Genomic DNA, 21,409 nt, shown 5'->3' with positions numbered 1-21,409 from the left:
AAAGGTTAACGTGTACTTTAAAAGGAAGTAATACATATACATGTTAAAAAATTCAGAGTATAAAGAGGTATGCAGTGGTAACTTCTTAATTTTCCAGAGGCAGCCACTGCAAGTGGTGTCTTTCAGTGAGACATTTTAGTGGGCATTCTGCTGTCATCTTAATTTTGTTCATCACGTTGCTTTTCTAGAGTTAAAGAGAATGTTTTGTCAGGGTCTGGTTTATATTGTCTTGGTATCTACCTGTGCAGAAAACATACCATGAGAAGTGGTGTAGAATGGTATAGAAGGAAAGTGTTTGAAGAATTATGAAGATATGCCTATGAGGCTTAGTTTGAATAAAATATTTCAGAAGGCTGATGATAGGTACAAGGTTTTCGTAGGAATGTTCTTTTCCATTCTTTAGCTGGTTTCTGGGCCCTGGTATTTGTTCTCCATCCTTTCTTGGATTCTTATTCATTACTGCTTGGCAGTCTTGCCCCTCTTTTCCCCCTTGGGAATAGCCACAGTCAAAATTGATCTCTTAAAGGGAAACTGGAAATTTATAAGTATGAAATGCAGAAGGTTTGGGAGCTCTGGGCTCTATCCTTTTGATTCTGTTTGAAAAGTCTCATCCTATCTGAGCTCTGCTCTAAGACAAACAGTTAAAGGCACTGTAGGTACTGAATGTACTGCTTATTCTTCTGCCACAATAAGTTGAACAAGTGGCTAGGACTTTGAGGGAAGATGTGGGGGATAATGTTTATAATGAGTTGAAACTCAATGTCTGATTCTTTGATGTGCTTTATACACAGAAATATCCACCCAGTGCAACTACACTACACTTTGAATTCTATGCAGATCCTGGGGCCGAGGTCAAAATTGAGAAAAGGGTGAGTCTGATTCAGATTTGTTCTGACAAAGTCTACAATTTACTGTAACTGGGATTGCCTCTTCTAGAACTCCTCAGTTAAATGAATAAATGGTTTTGAGCTACACTGCTGCCCTCGCAAACTATAAATATACCTAGCAGCTCCTCAGGAGTGTTAATTGCATCCCCAACTCTGATAGGGTTGGTTCTTATGTTGGGAGCTGCCAAAAGATGGAAGTCCCATCCATTATGAGGCACTGCTATGACCTATGTGCTTTTCCCACAGTCTCTGAGAATTCCAACATGTAGTATAGTAGTTTGGTTGGTGATGGCTCAGGTTTCTCTATAGGAAGCCTGCAAAAGTCTTTATGTATTGTGGATAGTGTCCTGGTTAAATTATCTGGTCATTTTGTATTGTTTGAGGAGGTACTAAAGAGTTTGGTTTAGAAGTAGCTTAGTGAAAATACAATTTCTCTTCTACCTATACTATTAAATAAATAAATAATCTTTCTAGCTTAATTGCCTTGAAAGCAACTCTAATACATATTCAGAGAGAAAATATTTTCAGGAATTTGGTCTTTGCTATTAATACTGCTATGGATATTAAGTCAGTGGAGGGTTAAAAAAGGACAAAGAAGAATATGAAATGTGCCTGGCTATGTGCATTATAGTTTGATACTACTGGTTTTAAAGGAGCTTTCCTAAGAATATTCTACATATAAGATGGATGTTTTGGAAGGTTCTCAATTTACCTTGATTTTAAGAGCATTCACTTAGGCTTCAACCTATCAGGTGACATCTTGGTTTTCAGACAGCCCTTTGGAGCTCTATGGCAGGGGAAGCTAGAGTGTTCGGTGACTCCTTACAGCTCTCTTGTCTTTTTTAATTTTAGACAACTAGTAACACACTACATTATATTCACATAGAGCAACTTGACAAGGTAAGAGGAATCTTTGACTCTTGGCTGGTTTCTTAATGTTTGGTTCACTTTTTGTTCCTAACTATATCTTTTTTTTTTTATGTAGATTTCAGAAAGCCCTTCTGAAATCATGGAATCTCTTACCAAAATGTACAGCATTCCTAAGGATAAGCAGGTATGATGTGGCTTTAAAACATCCACAGGATGTGGTTGTTATCTAAATAGATTAATGATATGTACTGGGGTGGGAGATTGCATAGCAGAAAGAATGTCAGCTTTGGAGTCAGACCATGGGCAAATTGTTAGCTTCTCTGAGCCTTAGTTTCCTTGTCTTTTATGAGGTTAACACTTAATAACTTCCTAGGCCTTATGAGAGTTTGAGGAAAACATAAACTACCTCACCGTGAGCAGGTAATAAGTGGTGGTAGCTTTCTGAACACTTTGGATATCAAAGGAGAAAACGTTTAGTTGTGTTGTTTTTTGAGTTAGCCCTCATAAAGAATATTCACCTTTTTCATTGATGTTTTTAAAATGTATGTCTTCTCTCTCTACAGATGCTGTTATTTACACACATACGACTGGCCCATGGCTTTTCTAATCACAGGAAGCGATTGCAGGCAGTTCAGGCCAGACTGCATGCAATATCTATATTAGGTAAGAGAAGAATACTTTAATTACCAGGCCGTATTAGACAGTTCGGGCCTGATTTCCTTTGAACTTCATTCATCTTTGTTGCTATGAGTCCTATTATAGTTACCTAGGTAGCAACTTAAATACTTCCACCCCTCCCAGTGTTCACTGTATTTATTCATTATCCTTGAGCTCCTTAATGTTGGACCAGAAAGAGAGGGTATGATGATGTTGATTGACATGTCACCTGGGTTTATTCTTGGTATTCGTCTCTCTTTTTTTTTAATAGATATGCTTGTAGCTATCGTTCACTGTCCCCCTACTCTTTCTCTTGCCATTGTGTCTTCCTCCTCTCTCATCCTTTCAGGGATATCATTTTGAATTAAGTCACAAAATATTCAGTAGTCAATACTGTGCATTTAACTTCTTTTACTGTGGCACAGTAGAATGGAAAACACGTGGTTTTGGAATCAGTCCTGTACTCTGTCCCTGATTCTGTAGATTATTAGCCACACTTATCTTCTCAGCCTCAGCTTATTCGTTTAATATTGAGATACTCACCGTAGAGGCTGGTCTAAAGATTAAATGAAAACCTAGAAAGCAATCTAGCACAGAACAAGCACATAGAAGATATAAAATGGTAACCATTGCTGTTATTATTGATGTTCATTATGTTATGACTTGCCTTCTCTTAAACTATGAGTTTCTTGGCGTGAAATTCTTGCTCTTTTATGTGTACTCATGTCTAGCATGATTTCTGGCATGTTAGTGGGTGCTCAGGAAATCTTTGTTGAAAACTAAATGAATATGCCTAAATCCCATTAGTTTATGCTTCAGGGTACTGTGTCCGGTATTAACCTCATTGTGGAATTCATTGAATGTGAATTACACACATTCTGAAGTTTTACTACAGTGTCACACAAATTTCTGACTTACTCTGCAATGGTCCATAAATTCTGTTCTTTACAAGTGTTTACAGTAAAAGCAGAAGCATAGGAAGAGGCTAAAATGGAAATCTTATATTCAAGGCATAGTGGAGTTACATCAAGTAGTAATGTTATGAAAAATTAACTCAGAGCTTTTCCTATGTCCATCCCCAAAATTCTTTCTTAAGACTAATAATACCTTTAGTAGTGGAATCTGTCAATTCAGTGTCTGTTTAGAGATTATCAGTTGTATTTGATCCAATCCTTCAGAATTTAATTTGTTGATGATTCTGCCCTCCATTGCTGGTTGGGAATGGAATTCTTCCCCAGAACCTATAGATTCCAAAAAGTTTGTTATTGGGCAGTGGCTTGACCACTGCCTTCTCGCCTAAAGTGTTTGTTTCTCCTTTTGCAGTGTATTCCAATGCCTTGCAGGAATCAGCAAACAGTATCTTGTATAATGGCTTGATAGAGGAGTTGGTAGATGTCCTTCAGATAACGGATAAGCAGCTTATGGTAAGTATTTTACAGGTTGAGTAACCCTTAGCTATAACACTTGGGACCAGAAGTATTTTGGATTTGAGACTTTTTTTGGGGGGGAGGGGATATTTGCATATACATAATGAGATATCTTGGGCATGGGACCCAAGTTTAAACACGAAATTCATTGATGTTTTGTATACACATTATATACGTAGTCTTAAGGCAATTGTATACAATATTTCAAATAATTTTGTGCATTTTAACTGTGACCTGTCACATGAGATCAGGTGTGGAATTTTCCACTTCTGGCATGCAGGTATTCCCAAAGTTTTGGATTTGGGAATATTTCAGATTTTTGAATCAGGGATCCTGCATTAATGTTCTCTGTATATCAGGCTTATACTTGTTTGCCTTTTGGTTTTTCCCAGAGGGTTAGAAAGAACTCCCAGTACTTCCCTCTTTGGGTATTAAACTGCAAAACTAACAAATACTAGATTTTCATTGTTGCTCTCAACAGACCTCCATCCCCTCAAGCAGTTACCAGTAGAATGACTTATATTTTAAAGTTTGGGTATTAGCGACTGGAACTTGGTTCAGTCATCTTATTATATTTGACACATTATGTGTTTACCTTCTAATTTAATAGGAGATTAAAGCGGCTTCTTTACGAACATTAACATCAATTGTCCACTTGGAGAGAACTCCCAAACTCAGCAGTATTATTGACTGTACTGGAACTGCCTCCTACCATGGATTTTTGCCAGTGCTTGTAAGGAACTGTATCCAGGCCATGATTGGTAAGTTTTGATGGTGATTATCTTAGGCAGGAAGAAACATTTGCCCTCTGCCTTTGTCTTTTTAACATCCTGCCTGCTTAACAGCAATTTTGAGCTTGTTTTTGTTCTCCCTCTCCCCACCTCCCTTGTAGATCCTTCCATGGATCCATACCCTCACCAGTTTGCCACTGCTCTCTTCTCTTTTTTATACCATCTGGCCAGCTACGATGCTGGTGGTGAAGCCTTGGTCTCCTGTGGAATGATGGAAGCCTTATTGAAGGTGCTGTACTTTTTTTTTTTTTTTTTAAACTACATGGGGAAATCAACTAAGGGTGTAGAGATGCAAGTTTGGGGTGTTTCACAGTGAGGGCAAATAATATAAGAAAGCTTATCCAGAAAAAGTTATACTTAAGTAGAAGGCCAGTTTGGCTTTCTAGTTATCTCATTAACAATGTTTAAGAGCAGCTACTTCCATCATTGAGACTTTTATCATAGTGTAGAATGGTCAGGAGGTCATGGGTTCTGGTTAAAACATTGCCACATGTTATCATGCCTTTACACAACCATAGGGAAAATATATGTCAGGGTACTTTGTAAGTTGTGTTGTAGTAGTAATAGCCTTTACTATGTGCAGGGCAATGAGCACCAGCTTTTTTCTCCCTAAATATCTTACTTAATCCTGCAAAGTAATTGATGTCCCCATTACCTCAGAGGTTGAGTTGCAGAAGTCATAGAACTGTCATTTGGCAGGCACCAAAAATAAAACACATGTTTTCCCCCTATACTGTGCTGCCTTACTGAGGCCCCAGACTACATGTATACAAAAGCATGCAATTTTTACAACTTTGTGTCTTTATAGTTCATTGTTTTTGCCTCTTTTTCTCCGTGATAGGTCATAAAGTTTCTTGGCGATGAACAGGACCAGATAACATTTGTCACCAGAGCCGTCAGAGTGGTTGACCTTATCACCAACCTGGATATGGCAGCTTTTCAATCCCATAGTGGACTTTCTATCTTCATTTATAGACTTGAGGTATTATTATACAAGGAATACTTTGCACAGAATTTAATACTCAGAGCTGAACCTAAGGATTGTCCTGATAACCCTAAAGAGCGATCTTACAGTCTCTTCTGTTTCTAGAAATCAACTGTGTATCTGCTTGCAGTGTTTTTCCATTATAATAGTTTTTAATCCCTGAAATATATATATATATATATATATACTTGATTTTCTTATAACCTTTCTCTTGATTGTAGCATGAAGTAGATTTGTGCCGAAAAGAATGTCCATTTGTGATCAAGCCAAAGATCCAGAGACCCAATACTACACAAGAAGGAGAGGAAATGGAAACTGATATGGATGGTAATTAACAGTTATTAAGTCAGTATTTTTGTGCTTGAGATTTTTTGTCATCCCACCCCAGTTTTCATTCTTCCTCATAAATTCCAAAGTACACAATTAACTTGAGTATATACTTCCAGCAACAAAAATTTTTTTTCTATGTAAGTGATTTGCAAATTTGTTTTTCACAAAGATAATAAGAAAAGAAAGGTACTAGTTCTTTGGAGTAGAGATGGCAGGTAAAGCAGATGCTATAGCTGTGGTGTTAATCTGTTTTATTTCATCACGTAATTTTCTTATGTATTTCTTATTGTCTTATTTCTACTAAAATTCAAGCTCCATGGGATCAGGATATTGTCTTTTTCACTGCTGCAGTGCCTGATAACATCCTAGGTGTTAGAAATATGCTTGGTAGAGAGAGAGAGAGACTAAAATGGGACCTTTTAAAACTTTACCTATTTTGAGAAGAGAAAGGAGAGGTAAAAAGGTTGTTGGGTAGGCAACAACATCCGTTAGGCTGGCACATCACTTGAGCCCAGGGGTTCGAGGCCAGCCTGGGCAACATGGCAAAAATCTTGTCTTTACGAAAAATACAAAACTTAGCCGGGTGGGGTGGCATGCACCTGTGGTCCCAGCTACTTGGGAGGCTGAATTGAGAGGATCATCTGAGCCTGGGAGTTTGAGGCTGCAGTGATTTCAAAATGTAAATAGTATTTTATCACTGATGGAGCCTTAATACATTTTATAAACTGTAGTCAATGATTGTGTATCTTATACTCAGTTATTCAAGTGTATAAAGTAAAAATGAATGCTCACTTACCTACCATAGCTACTAGTTTCGGTGCGGATCTTTCCAGGCTTTTTTATGCATATTCCAATACATGTTGATGTTAAGTATGTATGTAGTATTTTAGAATGGGAAGATGAGATCATAAACATACTGTTCATCTTGCATTGCTCATTCAGTGTTTCATAGACATTCTTCCAGATCGGAATATTGAGTATTAATCTTTTCATGCTTTTTATATTTATTAATTACTCTTTTGAAAAGCTGTACCTATTTGTATACTACCAACTAGTAGTATATGAAATTGCACATTTTACTTACCACTCTCCCCCTCTTCCCCAATTTGGTAGGTGAGAAATATTGAAGGACTTCTGTAGGATTGTTAATTTACACACACACACACACACACACACACACACACACACACACACACACACGTGTATGTATGTACGTATTAATACATGCAACTAGTGATATATTTTCATTTTGGGGTTCAGTATTCCTGATCTTCATTTTTATATTCATTTCACATTAATGGAAGAAATTTTCTCAAACAAAATTTTTCTTTTTGTGGTACCTTTTATTCTAGTAAGTTTCTTTATCATAATTTGTACTTTAGTTGCAGATGTGGCTATGGAAAGCAGTCCAGGCTCATCCATCTCTATGGAGCACAGGCTGGATGTTGAATTAAGGGCATCAGGTTCCAGCAGCAGCACTAACATCTCTTCTGGCCCCAGCCCTGGTCCCAGTCCCGGCCCCGGCCCCGGCCCCGGCCCCGGCCCCGGCCCCGGCCCTGGCCCCGGCCCCGGCCCCGGTCCTGGTCCCGGCCCTGGCCCCGGCCCTGGCCCTGGCCCCCGTCCTGGTGCGTACACACATAGATGTGCAGTCTTTCAGAGTGGTAGAGTTATTAAACTATTGAAGAAGGCGGCTTTAGGCAGAACTTAAATGGTACATTTGGAGGTTAGCATCCCATGACTATTCATGCTCCTTCACCATTCTGGTGTTCCATTTTCTTATATTAACATGTCTTTCATAGCATTTTATACTTTTCCAACAATTTGCACATTGATTATCAAAACAGCCATGTTGGAGGGCAGATAATATCCAAAATGGGAACTGAGTGAGGTAAAAAAAAAAAGTTGAACCTTTTTACTTTGTAATTTTTCTTTTTTACTTTAGACTTTTAGTATTGGTACAATTAAAAGTATTAGTAATTTTTCCAATTTCAAAGCTTAATTAAGTATTCTTCCTAACATTCAGAGACCTCACTTCAAATGTCTTCTAATTTTATTATAGTGTATTTGGATCTCTTAAAATTTTGTTTTATGTGCTTGATCATTGTGGTTTAATGGCGAACTCAGCATAATTCTTTTGTCTTTCTTCATTGCCAGGAGTCCAGTGTATTCCACAACGAGCAGCACTTCTGAAATCCATGTTGAATTTCCTCAAGAAGGCCATCCAAGACCCTGCTTTCTCAGATGGCATACGACATGGTATTTGATTCCAGATAACTTTTTTTGGAGGATATTTTACTCTCTCAAAGATTGGTTCTTTTCATACTATTCTGGCACCTGTTGTTTTACGAGGCAGTCTTTGGTAAAGGCCATGCCATTTTCAATAGCTTTTAGTTGTTTTGTGTCACTTTTCCTAGATGTAAGTGTTGCTTAGCTATTTTCATAATGATTTACCCTTTTTTTTCCCCTTTTCCAGCTTTTGACTCTGTGCTTAATTCCGTCTTATTACCCCTCTCTGACTCTTAAGTGTTTGTGTTCTTTCTTTTTTTAACCCATGTTAGAAAGCCTATTGCATGGACAAATAATAAAATAGGAGGAGACAACTGGGGGCCATTAGATTAGAATTAACACAGGCTTTGAGGACCACAGTGTGATAATACATAACATATCACTCAATTATCCCCACTCCTCACACCTTTCCAGACTATTCATATTCTCCATAATGTTCACTTTTCTTTTAGTGATGGATGGTTCTCTGCCTACCTCCCTGAAACACATCATCAGCAATGCAGAATACTATGGCCCATCACTCTTCCTCCTAGGTAAGTGGAGTTGATAGTTGGTTATAACAATTTGGGATAACCTGGCAGAGCTCTTTCTCTCTGTATTTACTTACTTACTTATTTAATTATTTATTTTTGAGACAGAGTCTCACTCTGTTGCCCAGGCTGGAGTGTAGTGGCGCAATCTCGGCTCACTACAACCTCTGCCTCCCGGGTTAAAGCGAGTCTCCTGCCTCAGCCTCCCGAGTAGCTGGGATTAGAGGTGCCTGCCACCATGCCTGGCTAATTTTTGTGTTTTTAGTAGACAAATATGAATAGTAAAATCCTGCAAGGATATAAAACACAGAGAGGCCGGGCATGGAAGCTCCTGCCTGTAATCCCAGCACTTTGGGAGGCCGAGGCGGGTAGATCACCTGAGGTAATGAGTTTGAGACCAGCCTGGCCAACATGGCAAAACCCCATCTCTACTGTCTACCTGGACAGTAGACAAATGTCAATAGTAAAATCATGCAAGGATATAAAACAGAGAGGCCGGGTAGATATCTGTCTTATTGGTGATGAAATAAAGGTCAGAATTCAGTTTTAAGTAAATACCTATTTTCTGGGTGCTAAATATACCTTCGATAAGTAGTACATTTGTAGTAAGTAACATTATCATACATTTTGTTTATCTGTGCTAGAATTCTTAAAACGCTAAAGGAATTTAGTAGGAGACGTGGAAATAGGGAAAGTCTCCTTGTAGTAGCAAGCATTGTGTTTTACAGTTTGGGGTGTTGGGGAGACTAGTTTTGGCTACTACAACTTAGATACTTCCTTGCCCCCTTGCTGAAGAAATTTAGGATTTTTGTATATTAACCTTGTATCTTTTAATCTTGCACAGTTCACTTATTAGTACATACTTGTTTTGTTTTCTTAGAATATTCTACATAATCTTGTCATCTGCAAATGCATTTTTACTTTGTTTATGGTCTTTGTGCTATTTTTTTGTCTTATGACATTAGCAAAGATTTCTGATACAGTGCTGGATAGAAATAAGAATGGGCCTCTTTGTTTTGTTCCTGAATTTAGAGGGAAAAGCATTTAATATTTTACCATTAAGAATGAAGTTAGCAGAGGTTTTGTGTTGAAGGTTTTGTCAATTTTGTCAGGTTGAGGAAGTTTTCTTGTGGTGTAGCAACTCTACCATGCTATGGAAAAGCTCTCTGCTAAGGTTATGTTCAGATGGCAAAATTCAGACAATAGTTCTTTGGGGTTTTTTTGTTTTTTTTTTTTAAGATTTGTTTTACGGTGGGGACGTCTCAAGGCCAGGGGCAGGGAGAATGCCTGTCTTCTGGGAGAAAGTCCAGAACAGAGAGAAAGAGAAAAGGATACACAGGCATTTTTCTATAAATGGGAAGCTTAGAAGAAGGAGCAATTGCCATTGACAGGGATATTGTTTAAAAGAGGGAGGCAGCAAGAGGATATAGTGCTTAGGTGCTGGGATAGTGGTGAGCAGGTGAGCCCTATGAAGATGATGCCAGAAGTGAGGGACACGGGCAGGAAATGAGACTTAGAGCACTAAATCAAAGGTCAGTGAAGGTCCAACTTCCTTCCCTATGGTTTTCTTAATTCGTCCCTGACATTTAAATTAGCATAGCAACCTCCCAGTTTTCCTATAAAATACACTTGTACTTGAGAGAGAACAAATTTGCAAAGCGAAACCTAAATAATTAGACTAGCCATTGTTATTTTAGCTCCCCAAATGATAGTACAGAGCCTTTCACTCCAGGTGGAAGGAGATGGCCCAGGAAAGACATCAGGGAGTTCTGAGAACCTCTTGGAGTATTTTAACAATATAATTGGCAGTTTGGGTTTATTTTTGTTGAACTATTCTGGATACCTTTTCTTTATTAATGATCATGCAACAGGAAGTCCCTTTAAGGCACAAGCACTATCTTGAAATGCCAGTAGGTAGTTTCCTGCCAGTCTGTTATCAACTATCATAGTAACTAAACTGCTTTGTCCCTCATTGAGGGCTTCTAAGGCCTGAACTGTTTGGTTAATGTGGTCTGCCAGGAGTTACAACATGTCTGGGTAACCTCTATGAGTTGAGTCTGTGTTACAGAATTGGAAATACCTAAACTTGTGCCCGTTACACCAAAGATTCTGATGAGGCCCAGAATAGGTAAAAAGTGCTCCTTTTTGTGGCAAGACTTGATAAAACAGCTAGACTTTCTAGTTGAATTTGAGGTGCCCTGGGCACTAAATGTCCATAGTACATAGGTCAGCTTGTATGGGTAGAAGGGAACAGGATCGCTGAATAAAATGTATAACCCTGCTGAGCAGGAGTTGTAACACAGAAGAATCAGTAGCCCAAGAGGTTGGAAGTTGGAGTTTCTTTTTTTTTTTTTTTTTCTTTTTTATTGATCATTCTTGGGTGTTTCTCGCAGAGGGGGATTTGGCAGGGTCACAGGACAATAGTGGAGGGAAGGTCAGCAGATAAACAAGTGAACAAAGTTCTCTGGTTTTCCTAGGCAGAGGACCCTGCGGCCTTCCGCAGTGTTTGTGTCCCTGGGTACTTGAGATTAGGGAGTGGTGATGACTCTTAAGGAGCATGCTGCCTTCAAGCATCTGTTTAACAAAGCACATCTTGCACCGCCCTTAATCCATTCAACCCTGAGTGGATACAGCACATGTTTCAGAGAGCACAGGGTTGGGGGTAAGGTCACAGATCAACAGGATCCCAAGGCAGAAGAATTTTTCTTAGTACAGAACAAAATGAAAAGTCTCCCATGTCTACTTCTTTCTACACAGACACGGCAACCATCCGACTTCTCAATCTTTTCCCCACCTTTCCCCCCTTTCTATTCCACAAAACCGCCATTGTCCTCATGGCCCGTTCTCAATGAGCTGTTGGGTACACCTCCCAGACGGGGTGGTGGCCGGGCAGAAGGGCTCCTCACTTCCCAGTAGGGGCGGCCGGGCAGAGGCGCCCCTCACCTCCCGGATGGGGCGGCTGGCCGGGCGGGGGGCTGACCCCCCCACCTCCCTCCCGGACGGGGCGGCTGGCCGGGCAGAGGGGCTCCTCACTTCCCAGTAGGGGCGGCCGGGCAGAGGCGCCCCTCACCTCCCGGACGGGGCGGCTGGCCAGGCGGGGGGCTGACCCCCCCACCTCCCTCCTGGACGGGGCGGGTGGCCGGGCGGGGGGCTGACCCCCCAACCTCCCTCCCGGACGGGGCGGCTGGCCGGGCGGGGGGCTGACACCCCCACCTCCCTCCCCGACGGGGCGGCTGGCCGGGCAGAGGGGCTCCTCACTTCCCAGTAGGGGCGGCCGGGCAGAGGCGCCCCTCACTTCCTCGATGGGGCGGCTGGCCGGGCGGGGGGCTGACCCCCCCCCACCTCCCTCCCGGACGGGGCGGCTGGCCGGGCAGAGGGGCTCCTCGGAAGTTGGAGTTTCTAGGGGGCAAACTTATATCAGGGTGGACATTCTCAACAGGGGGGCATCATTGTATGTACTATCAGTTGGTGGCAGAGGCTGGGAAAGACATGAAATCCTTAAGGGGGAAGTTTAATATGGAAGCACCCAGTGAGGTCACGATGTCCTGCTTATAATTTCACACTCAAACCCACTAAATATTCTGACTCCTTTTCCCTCACGTGTCCGACCTCTGGCTCTTCTATGCCACTTTTAGCCACCTGTATTTCATTTGTAGTATCCCATTTAACTTCCCCAACTCCCCTCTCTTCTTTCTCACTTCCTGCCTTACCCCTCATGTTATCTGTTCGAGTCTGTTTGTAGCCTATGCTAACGTCATCATGCTTATGATTGACCACTTAACCAGAGAGTGTAGCAAGTTGTCAATATGAGTATTGAAATTCTCCAAGGGAACAAGATATAGTTGTATGAGTAGTTGCCTGGGCTAGGGTATCTGTTAATATTGCTGGAGGTTTAGTATGTAGGTGGCATTCTCTGTTACTAATACATAGATACAATCTATCAGGTTGAGTGAGGGGAAGCAGGAAATATAGGTAGTGACTGGAATAGTGAAATTAGAGTGTAAATAGTGAAAGTGGAGTGTGGGCTGTCAAAGAGTTGATGGGGCAGTGGAGTTATGATGAGTCATGTGGGGGCAGTTACAAGGGCATTACCGAGGGTGTTAGCATCAAGGCTGGGACTGTCAGTTGTACTGAAATCATCATCTAGGATGCTTTGGTATGCTGGATGGATAGAAGCCCTAGGCTCGCACTTGAGAAATTATTATAAAAGTAACTCAGTATCCCTTTGCCTACAAGAGTTTTAGAATAATTTCAGATAGGGAAGCTATGCACTGATTACCCCTAAACAAGTGGGATCACAGCATGGGCAAAAAGGAGCCCAAGAAGTTTGGCATTGAGCTGGGGTAGTAGTATCCCAGACCCAGACCATGAGCCAAATGAGGTATAGACAGGCCAACTAGAACCAGAATATTCCACAAAGATATTTTCAGGCCTGTGGTGCGTAGACTTTTGGCATGCCGAAGTGCCAGTTTATTATGGAAATCACAGGCATTGCCATCCCATATCGTGCAATAGTCTCCCATTCAATACCTCTGTAATAAGGTGGTTCCAGAACTGGCTTCCTGTCTAAGAATGTTGGTACTAGGAACTAACTTAAGATTTTTCTTTCCTCTTTGGAAGAACCATACAGTTGTGTATGTCAACCCAGGCAGAGAGACTAAGACCTTCATTTCCTATGAAGAGGGATCTCCAGTTAGCAGTCCTTTAAAACCATCATATTAGGAAAGGACTTTGGCAGAGACCTTCTGCATAGTCTTAGAGGGTGAGGGCCCTCAATTTTCTGTGGGTCCCATCCTGTTACCTACTTTCAACCTAGGCTCCTGTCCACCGTGGATCGCACCGATATCAAATGAGGAGGTGTCGTTAAGTGAGGGGGATTCTGTTTGGGTATTATAGACTCATAGATGGAAAGTATCTCATTTTGAGGCTAGAAAGGGGACAAAGGAAGCACTAATTGTGTTTTTTCAGATGTCATACAACTAAGGCAATTGGCAAAAGAGAGATCCATTTAAGAGACCATTGTCCATTTTGTAAGTTTAAGAGAGCATTGAACAAGCCATTATGCCTCTATTAGGCCTGCTTTCTGTGAACAGTACAACAAATGGGCCAGGCACTGGCTCACACCTGTAATCCCAGCACTTTGGGATGCTGGGACAGGCAGATTGCTTGAGCCTTGAGCCCAGGAGTTTGAGACCAGCCTGGGCAACATGGTGAAATCCTGTCTCTACAACAAATAAAAATGTTTGCAGGGCATGCTGGTGCGCTACTCAGGAAGCTGAGGTGGGAGGATCACTTAAGTACTGGAGGTTGAGGCTGTAGTGAGCTATAATTGCACCCCTGCACTCTAGCCTGGGGAACAGAGTGAGACCTTGTCTCAAAAAAAAAAAAAGACAAATGGAAGCTCCAAGGTGATGCCTTGTTTGAAAAGGCCCATGCCCAGACTGAATGAGCGGTAACGTACATACCCTGGTCAGAGTCGGTGTTACCAGAAGCCCAAAGGGAACTAACTGAGGGCTATAATAGTGGTGGTGTTGGCAGTAGTTGGGCAGGAAGGATAAGCCAAGAATGGGTCTGTATAACAATCAGTTGTGAGGGCATAGCGATTTGTGCCAGCAGATTGGGGCAGTGGCTCAATAAAATTGATTTGCCAGTGAGAAAAGGAGTGTTTACCTCTGGTATGGTGAGCCCCCACTGGTGATGATGCCAGTGGCACGACAGGGCACAAAGAACATATTGGGAGGCTAGGGTTTGAGTAGGGCTAGTGGCATGGGGATGCAATGGCATTTGGGCCCAGGGACTGTGATGACCTTCTGCCTTCCTTTACTCTCTTCTCTGTAACCTTGACTTTCCAAACTCTATTGGATTCATTTTCAGTTCTATTGAAGTACATCTGTGGGTAATTTTTAAGGTGTCAGACTTCTCTTTCAGAAGTTGGTGGCTGTTTTCTTCATTGTATTCTAATGCTACATTATTGTAGATAACCGTGGTGTCACACTGGTTCTTGTTCTTATCTGTATATAGTTCCTGCTTCTGCTTTTTTTTTTTTTTTTTCCCTATTTCTCTGATTCCTTTTAACTTTCTCCTGGAAACCCTAATTACCTTTTTTCCATTTCTTAGTTGCTTGGTTCCACACACAGCTGGTTGCTCTGTGTGTGTATATACCCTTCAATTCTAATTCTTGGTTATCAGTGTTTTTGTATAGGGGTCCCCAGTGCATAGTGTCGTTGCGACTTCTTGATAAAATAACAGGTTTGATGTCTTAGTAATTGCTTGTAGAACACTAATTTTAGTTTTTAAATACTCAATTTTAGTAACTATAGAATTCATACATTTCTACAAATGTAAGTCAATCGAGGGGAGTATCATACCAATAGGAACCCCAGAAAGGACTTAAATTTTTCAGAAGTTTATAGCCCATGAGGAATCCCAAAGGCCATTGAAAACTGTTGGTCCCCGGTAACTGCTATATATCTGCCATTCTCCTAGCATTTGGGATAAAGGAGAGATGCTGTATTCACCATCTTGAATAGAAAATCCTCTGGTTTCTTTTAGATCTTAGGCATCACCATAAACAAGTTTGTTCTGTATACATGGTTTATGGGTGTTGTATGTATATTCCTCTTCGTCAGGTTTTTAAATTAAAGTTACTGTAGTTATTGTAGTCTTATGAGTTGGGAAGCTTTGTCTTAATTATTCCTAGAAGGTTTAATAAAACTATTGGCTTGGTGCCTCTCTATTACCTGGATTTTTTTTTTTTTTTCCCCTTTTAAAAATTCTGGAACAGGCACGGTGGCTCACGCCTGTAATCCCAGTACTTTGGGAGACCGAGGCGGGCAGATCACCTGAGGTTAGGAGTTCGAGACCAGCCTGGCCAATCTGGTAAAAACCCCATCTCTACTAAAAATGGAAAAATCAGCCAGGCGTGTTGGGTGCCTGTAATCCCAACTACTCGGGAGGCTGAGGCAGAAGAATTGCTTGAACCCAGGAAGTGGAGGCTGCAGTGAGCCGAGATTGCACCACTGTACTCCAGCCTGGGCGACAGAGTAAGACTCCGTCTAAAAAAAAGAAAAAAAAAATTCTTGTTATTGGTCTAGTCTGCTTTGCTGTCACTTCCTGAGATTTGATTTTTATGACATTTTCTTATTAAACTATACATTTCACTTGTTGGCATATAGTTTGTAGAATATATTTTTCTGTATCTAGTTAAATCTCCTTTCTCATTCATAACGTATATTACTGCTCTTTTTTCTAATTTATATTATTTCACTTGTTGGCATACACTTTGTAGAATAAAATTTTTTTTTCTGTATCTAGTTAAATCTCCTTTCTCATTCCTAATGTATATTACTGCTGTTTTTTCTAATTTATATTATTGCTCTATTTTCTATAGGTTTATAAGCTTTTCCAGTGTCTTCACAAAGCTAGATATTGGCTTTGTTTATCCTTTTTGCTTTCGGTTTCACTGAATTCTTTTTTCCGTTAATTCTTCATAGCTTGTTTGGTTACTTTTTAATAAATACTTTAATGCTGTACTATTTCCTCTTGAGTAGAGTTTTTCCCATGTTCCAGAAGCTTTGGTAGTTATTACTGCACATTTTTAAATATTATAATGTCAAAAACTGGTCAGATTAATACTCAAGGACTCTCGCATTGCTGGTGATAGTTTAAAATTGTTGAATAACCTTTGTATGAGGCAGTTTATCTATTTTCATCAGTAAAGCTTGCATTTGCTTTAACCCAGCAAGCCTACATCATAGATTTTTTTTCCTGTTAAAAGCAGACAAAAACGGATATATGTTTAGGTTTATCATTTTCACAATTGAGGACTGGTTTTTATACATGTGGTACATGCATTTAGTGGAATAGTAGGCAGCCATTCAAAATGAATGGGTCGTTGTGTCGGGAGAGGACATTATACGGTGTGACAGTTGTGGGGGAAAAGCAAAATGTATAAAACAGTGTAACCTCATTTATGTAAAAATATGCCCATAAAAATCCTGTAAGTGTAGTCACTAGATTCTTTATAGTACTGAATCTCTGATGGAGCAGTATTAGGATCTTTAATTTCATAGTAAGCACAAGGGTTTAAATTGCTAGACATTGAGTATGTATTTTTTTTTAAGCTTTTGGTGTTTTGTTTTCAATTTCTGTGAGGAATCTCTCAGTTTTCCATATTTTCTCATCTTTTTTTAGCTACTGAAGTGGTGACTGTGTTTGTATTTCAAGAACCATCACTGCTCTCCTCACTCCAGGACAATGGATTGACAGATGTCATGCTGCATGCACTGCTTATCAAAGATGTAAGTCTTTTCTGCTACTCTGTAAAGAATGTCCTAGGGCGTGAAAATCCTATCTCTTCTGTGTGTAGTGTTGAATCTAATTGGGACCTGGTTGTCAAAATTCCTTCTATCTCAGCTTGATACCCATGGCCGGATTTTCCTAGCATCTACACTCTTTTAGATGCATTCAAGCTCACTTTGTTTTCTCTTTAGGTTCCTGCTACCCGTGAAGTCCTTGGCTCCCTCCCAAATGTATTCAGTGCACTCTGTTTGAATGCCCGAGGTCTTCAGTCTTTTGTTCAGTGTCAGCCTTTTGAACGCCTCTTCAAAGTTCTTCTGTCTCCAGATTACCTCCCAGCCATGCGGAGGAGGAGAAGTTCTGATCCCCTTGGTAAGTTGTTAAGATTTATTTTATAGTAGAAAATTGATTTAGTTTGCAAGGAAACTCTTCCTTGATCATCTCTCTCATCGTTTTACTGGTTAGGTGTGCTAAGTTTAATGGGAATTATCATCATACATTCTATTATACTTCAGAAGGAATACTTCAGCTTCTCTGCTCATAATAATTCCATGCTTCTCAACAGTTCACCATTGTACTTTCATGGTACTGGTAGAAAATAGGTATTAAGAAGCAGTGGTAGATTTCCAGGTTCACCATCTGGTCTGCAGCAATGAGAAATATGGAGTCCTGAGGTGTTCATCTGGTAATCTAGTGTTCTGATGTCCAACTCTCTAAGATAACGACCCATGGATAGTTTTTTTTTACTCAGTATACTTGAGACCAGATCATTGAGAGATTATTAGCAAAAAGGTAGGGCTCCAGAAAGATTACAGTTTTCAAAAATGTGCTTTGTACTTTTCAGCCACCACTGTAGCATTTAGACACTATCATTCTTAACTGGAGCAGCCAGAGGGTTAATGGTTTGTACATCTTTCTTCTCTCTCACTCTGTAATACTAGTTTAGATCTTGACAGCAAAGATTGCCAGAGTAGAGTGCAGCACACATAGTTACTTTAAAATAGTTTACTAAACTGATTCCTTCCTTTTCCCTAGTGATTTGGGGGGATAGGGGCTGGGTGTAAATTCATTAAAGAAGCTGTGGCATTAGAAAATCACAACCAAAAAAAAAAAAAAATAGGAAAAAAATATCACAACAGCCTGGCCTGGCACAGTGGCACACACCTACCATTTTGGGAGGCCAAGGTGGGCAGATCACTTGAGCTCAGGAGTTTGAGACCAGCCTGGGCAACATGGCCAAACCCCATCTCTACCAAAAAAAAAAAAAAAAAAAATTTCTCCAGTCACGGAGGCGCACACCTCTAGTCCCAGCTACTTGGAGGGCTGAGGTGGGAGGATCGCTTGAGTCCAGGAGATCGTGACACTGCACTCCAGTCTGGGTGACATAAAGTCTTTAAAGGAAAAAAAATCATAACCAGGCTCAGTTTCTTCTTTCCACTTTATATGTTGGTACAGAAAAGAGCCCAAGCTCTATTTTCTTCAGTCTTTCTAATTCTAACAGTTCATTTTTTGCCTTAAGGGGATACTGCATCCAACCTGGGGAGTGCTGTCGATGAGCTCATGAGACATCAGCCCACCCTTAAAACAGATGCAACGACTGCCATCATCAAGGTAGAAAGTGATAAGGATGTGACCATGAGCATGAGAGAGCAGAGAAGGGGAAGGTTTTAGAAGATTGTCCTACTAGAGGTCATTAGGATTCTTGGGCTATAGCTGTAAGAGCATTATGTCTGCCTCATTGTTTCCATGTCCTTAGGTTGGTCCTTTATAAAAAGATGTTGTCATTTTAGTTCATCTTAGAAAGAAGTCTCTGTTAAAATTTTTTTAGCCTGGGTGCAGTGGCTCACGCCTGTAATCCTGGCACTTTGGGAGGCTGAGGCTGGTGGATCGCTTGAGGCCAGGAGTTTGAGACCAGCCTGGACAACATGGTGAAGCCCCGTTTCTACGAAAAATACAAAAGTTAGCCGGGTTTGGTGGCGTGTGACTGTAGTCCCAGCTACTCTGGAGGCTGAGGCAGGAGAATCACTTGAACTCGGGAGGCGGAGGTTGTAGTGAGCCGAGATCATGCCACTGCAAGACTCTGTCTCCAAAAAAAAGAAAAAAAGAAAAAAAAAGTATTTTAGATTGAGAATTGTTTTCCTTAAAAATTTTTTTCCATTTAATGTAACCTGTATATAATGATTTCTTTTATATATTATATGGACAAGCAGACATTGCTTAGATTAAGTTTGTAAAGCATATTACCCTTTCTAGTCTCCGTTTGTTGATCCCTGTGGCTGCCCCCCACCCCCGCCTTATTAGCTCTGCCAGTTTCCTTTTAGAATTGTTGAAATTGGTATATAAGTTCCTGGTGCCTGGTGAATTGGGACAGGGAGTCAGGTTCGTCAGTCACTTATACAGCCGTGTGACGCTCAACAAATTATTTAAGTTTGCAGCACTTCTATTCCCTTGTTTATAAAATGGAATTAATGACCATATTCTGGGAATTATGTATATAACATGTATACAAAGTGTTTGGGCAAATACACAACACATAGAAAACGCTCTAAATATGTTAGCTGTCTCCTCCTCCCCATTCCATGATTACTAATAAGTAATCTTATTTCCTGTGCCTTTCAGTTACTTGAAGAAATCTGTAATCTTGGAAGGGACCCCAAATACATCTGTCAGAAGCCATCAATCCAGAAGGCAGATGGCACTGCCACTGCTCCTCCCCCAAGGTCTAATCATGCCGCAGAAGAAGCCTCTAGTGAGGATGAGGAGGAAGAGGAAGTACAGGCCATGCAGAGCTTTAATTCTACCCAGCAAAATGAAACTGAGCCTAATCAGCAGTAAGTGTTTACAGAACAGATCATCTAGCCATATAATCTTGGGCATGTTATCACCTCTCTAAGTCTTAATGAACACTTTCATCTATAAAAAGCAAGAGAGTTGTATTAGATCATTTTAAAGTTCTAACCGGTTCTAAGAATGTATTAGTTTTTCCTTTTTTGACCCTTGTGTGTCATTTGTGCTTTGGTATTTAATTGTATTGGTTGCCTTAGGAAGTGATCTTTTTTTAAAAAAATTAATTAATTTTTAATTTTTATTGATTTTTTTGAGAGAGAGTTTTGCTCTCGTTGCCCATGCTGGAGTGCAATGATGTAGTCTCGGCTCATTGCAACCTCCACCTCCCGGGCTCAAGCAATTCTCCTGCCTCAGCCTCCCAAGTAGCTGGGATTACAGACACCTACCATCACACTTGGCTAATTTTTGTATTTTTAGTAGAGATGAGGTTTCACCATGTTGACCAGGCTAATCTCGAACTCCCGACGTCAGGTGATCTACCCACCTCGGCTTCCCAAAGTGTTAGGATTACAGGCGTGAGGTACCGCATCCGGCCAGGAAGTGCTCATTCTTAAAAGCTGTTGATGAAATTGAATCAGAATTTGGTCCATCAAGTTAATGGACTTTGCACAGAGACCTTATTTTCCCTTTGTTGATTTGATATTCCACATCATTGACTGCTTGATTTTTTTCAGGCACATGTGAAAAACAATGTACTTTTGAAGCCTGTCTCCTAAGAAGTCCTTAAGGGGTGTGTGAGGATTTGTTGTTGCTTGTTGTTTTTTTATTTTTGTTCATTTTGTTACTATCTGTTCGTTCCAGATTAATTAGTAGAAGGCTTTGGAATTTACTATATGACTGTAAACAGTCAAGAATTGACTGCTTAGATGGAAGCAGGGAGTTTGCTTAAAGGCTTAGTGATTGGTAGGGGGTAGTCCACCAGGCTCTTTGAGCAGTATTCACATACCAGGGATGAACTGTAACTGTATACCTGTAACTTTTAGTCACCTGCATGCTGAAAATGGGATTGATCTTTCTGGACAGTCGTGCACTCGCTCATATAATAAGTGGTCTTTTAGTGTGTAGGTAAGTCATTCTGAGAAAAGCTTGAGCATTTTAGGCACAGCTATGAATGCATTTGAGCTGGTCCTGAATGGTACCTTGGGACTTAAAATTTAAGGTGGAGTTGACAACAGGAGCAAAGGCCTAGAATCGGAAACTGGTATGTCCTCTTGGAACTCTAAATAGTGATGAGCCTGTGGGTGTCAAGTGTTTTAAGGAGAGGTGTTAACTACTAAGTATATTGCTTTGTTGAACAGATACCTTACCCTGTCTGAGAAGGCAAACCTATCTTCATTCTAGCAGTATCTTTTGTTCTCTTTTAAATGTTCTTTTTCTAGAAGAGGAGGACACCCTGGAAAAAAGCACGACTTTTTTTTGTAGACGAGTCTTAGTGCTTCCTTTGTCACACCCTTGAATGTCAGTGACCCTACTGGAGTGTGGGGTTCCTTTTCCTGGCTAC

The 21,409-nt window shown here is 40.6% G+C and overlaps 1 protein-coding gene across 30 annotated transcripts in view; it reads left to right on the top strand.

Annotated features, from left to right (window-relative positions):
• Window positions 1–21,409, top strand: part of HUWE1 (HECT, UBA and WWE domain containing E3 ubiquitin protein ligase 1) — a 154,084-nt gene that overhangs the window by 55,069 nt on the left and 77,606 nt on the right. For 18 of the 30 annotated variants that reach the window (XM_063702832.1, XM_063702831.1, XM_063702835.1 and 15 more), the window contains 16 exons: window positions 792–869; window positions 1,740–1,787; window positions 1,873–1,941; window positions 2,321–2,420; window positions 3,717–3,838; window positions 4,452–4,602; window positions 4,734–4,861; window positions 5,474–5,614; window positions 5,839–5,944; window positions 7,330–7,572; window positions 8,102–8,203; window positions 8,686–8,766; window positions 16,957–17,063; window positions 17,256–17,433; window positions 18,581–18,672; window positions 19,681–19,892. In XM_063702832.1, coding sequence (XP_063558902.1) covers window positions 792–869; window positions 1,740–1,787; window positions 1,873–1,941; window positions 2,321–2,420; window positions 3,717–3,838; window positions 4,452–4,602; window positions 4,734–4,861; window positions 5,474–5,614; window positions 5,839–5,944; window positions 7,330–7,572; window positions 8,102–8,203; window positions 8,686–8,766; window positions 16,957–17,063; window positions 17,256–17,433; window positions 18,581–18,672; window positions 19,681–19,892 — 1,958 coding nt within the window. The remainder of the gene's footprint in view (window positions 1–791; window positions 870–1,739; window positions 1,788–1,872; window positions 1,942–2,320; window positions 2,421–3,716; window positions 3,839–4,451; window positions 4,603–4,733; window positions 4,862–5,473; window positions 5,615–5,838; window positions 5,945–7,329; window positions 7,573–8,101; window positions 8,204–8,685; window positions 8,767–16,956; window positions 17,064–17,255; window positions 17,434–18,580; window positions 18,673–19,680; window positions 19,893–21,409) is intronic. The other 12 variants (XM_031006086.3, XM_055376513.2, XM_063702846.1 and 9 more) reach the window with 3 other exon arrangements.

Source organism: Gorilla gorilla, chromosome X (assembly GCF_029281585.2).
Source record: "Gorilla gorilla gorilla isolate KB3781 chromosome X, NHGRI_mGorGor1-v2.1_pri, whole genome shotgun sequence".
NCBI classification, from domain to species: Eukaryota; Metazoa; Chordata; class Mammalia; order Primates; family Hominidae; genus Gorilla; species Gorilla gorilla.
Note: the sequence above shows the minus strand (reverse complement) of the source record. Positions and strands in the feature narration are given on the sequence as shown.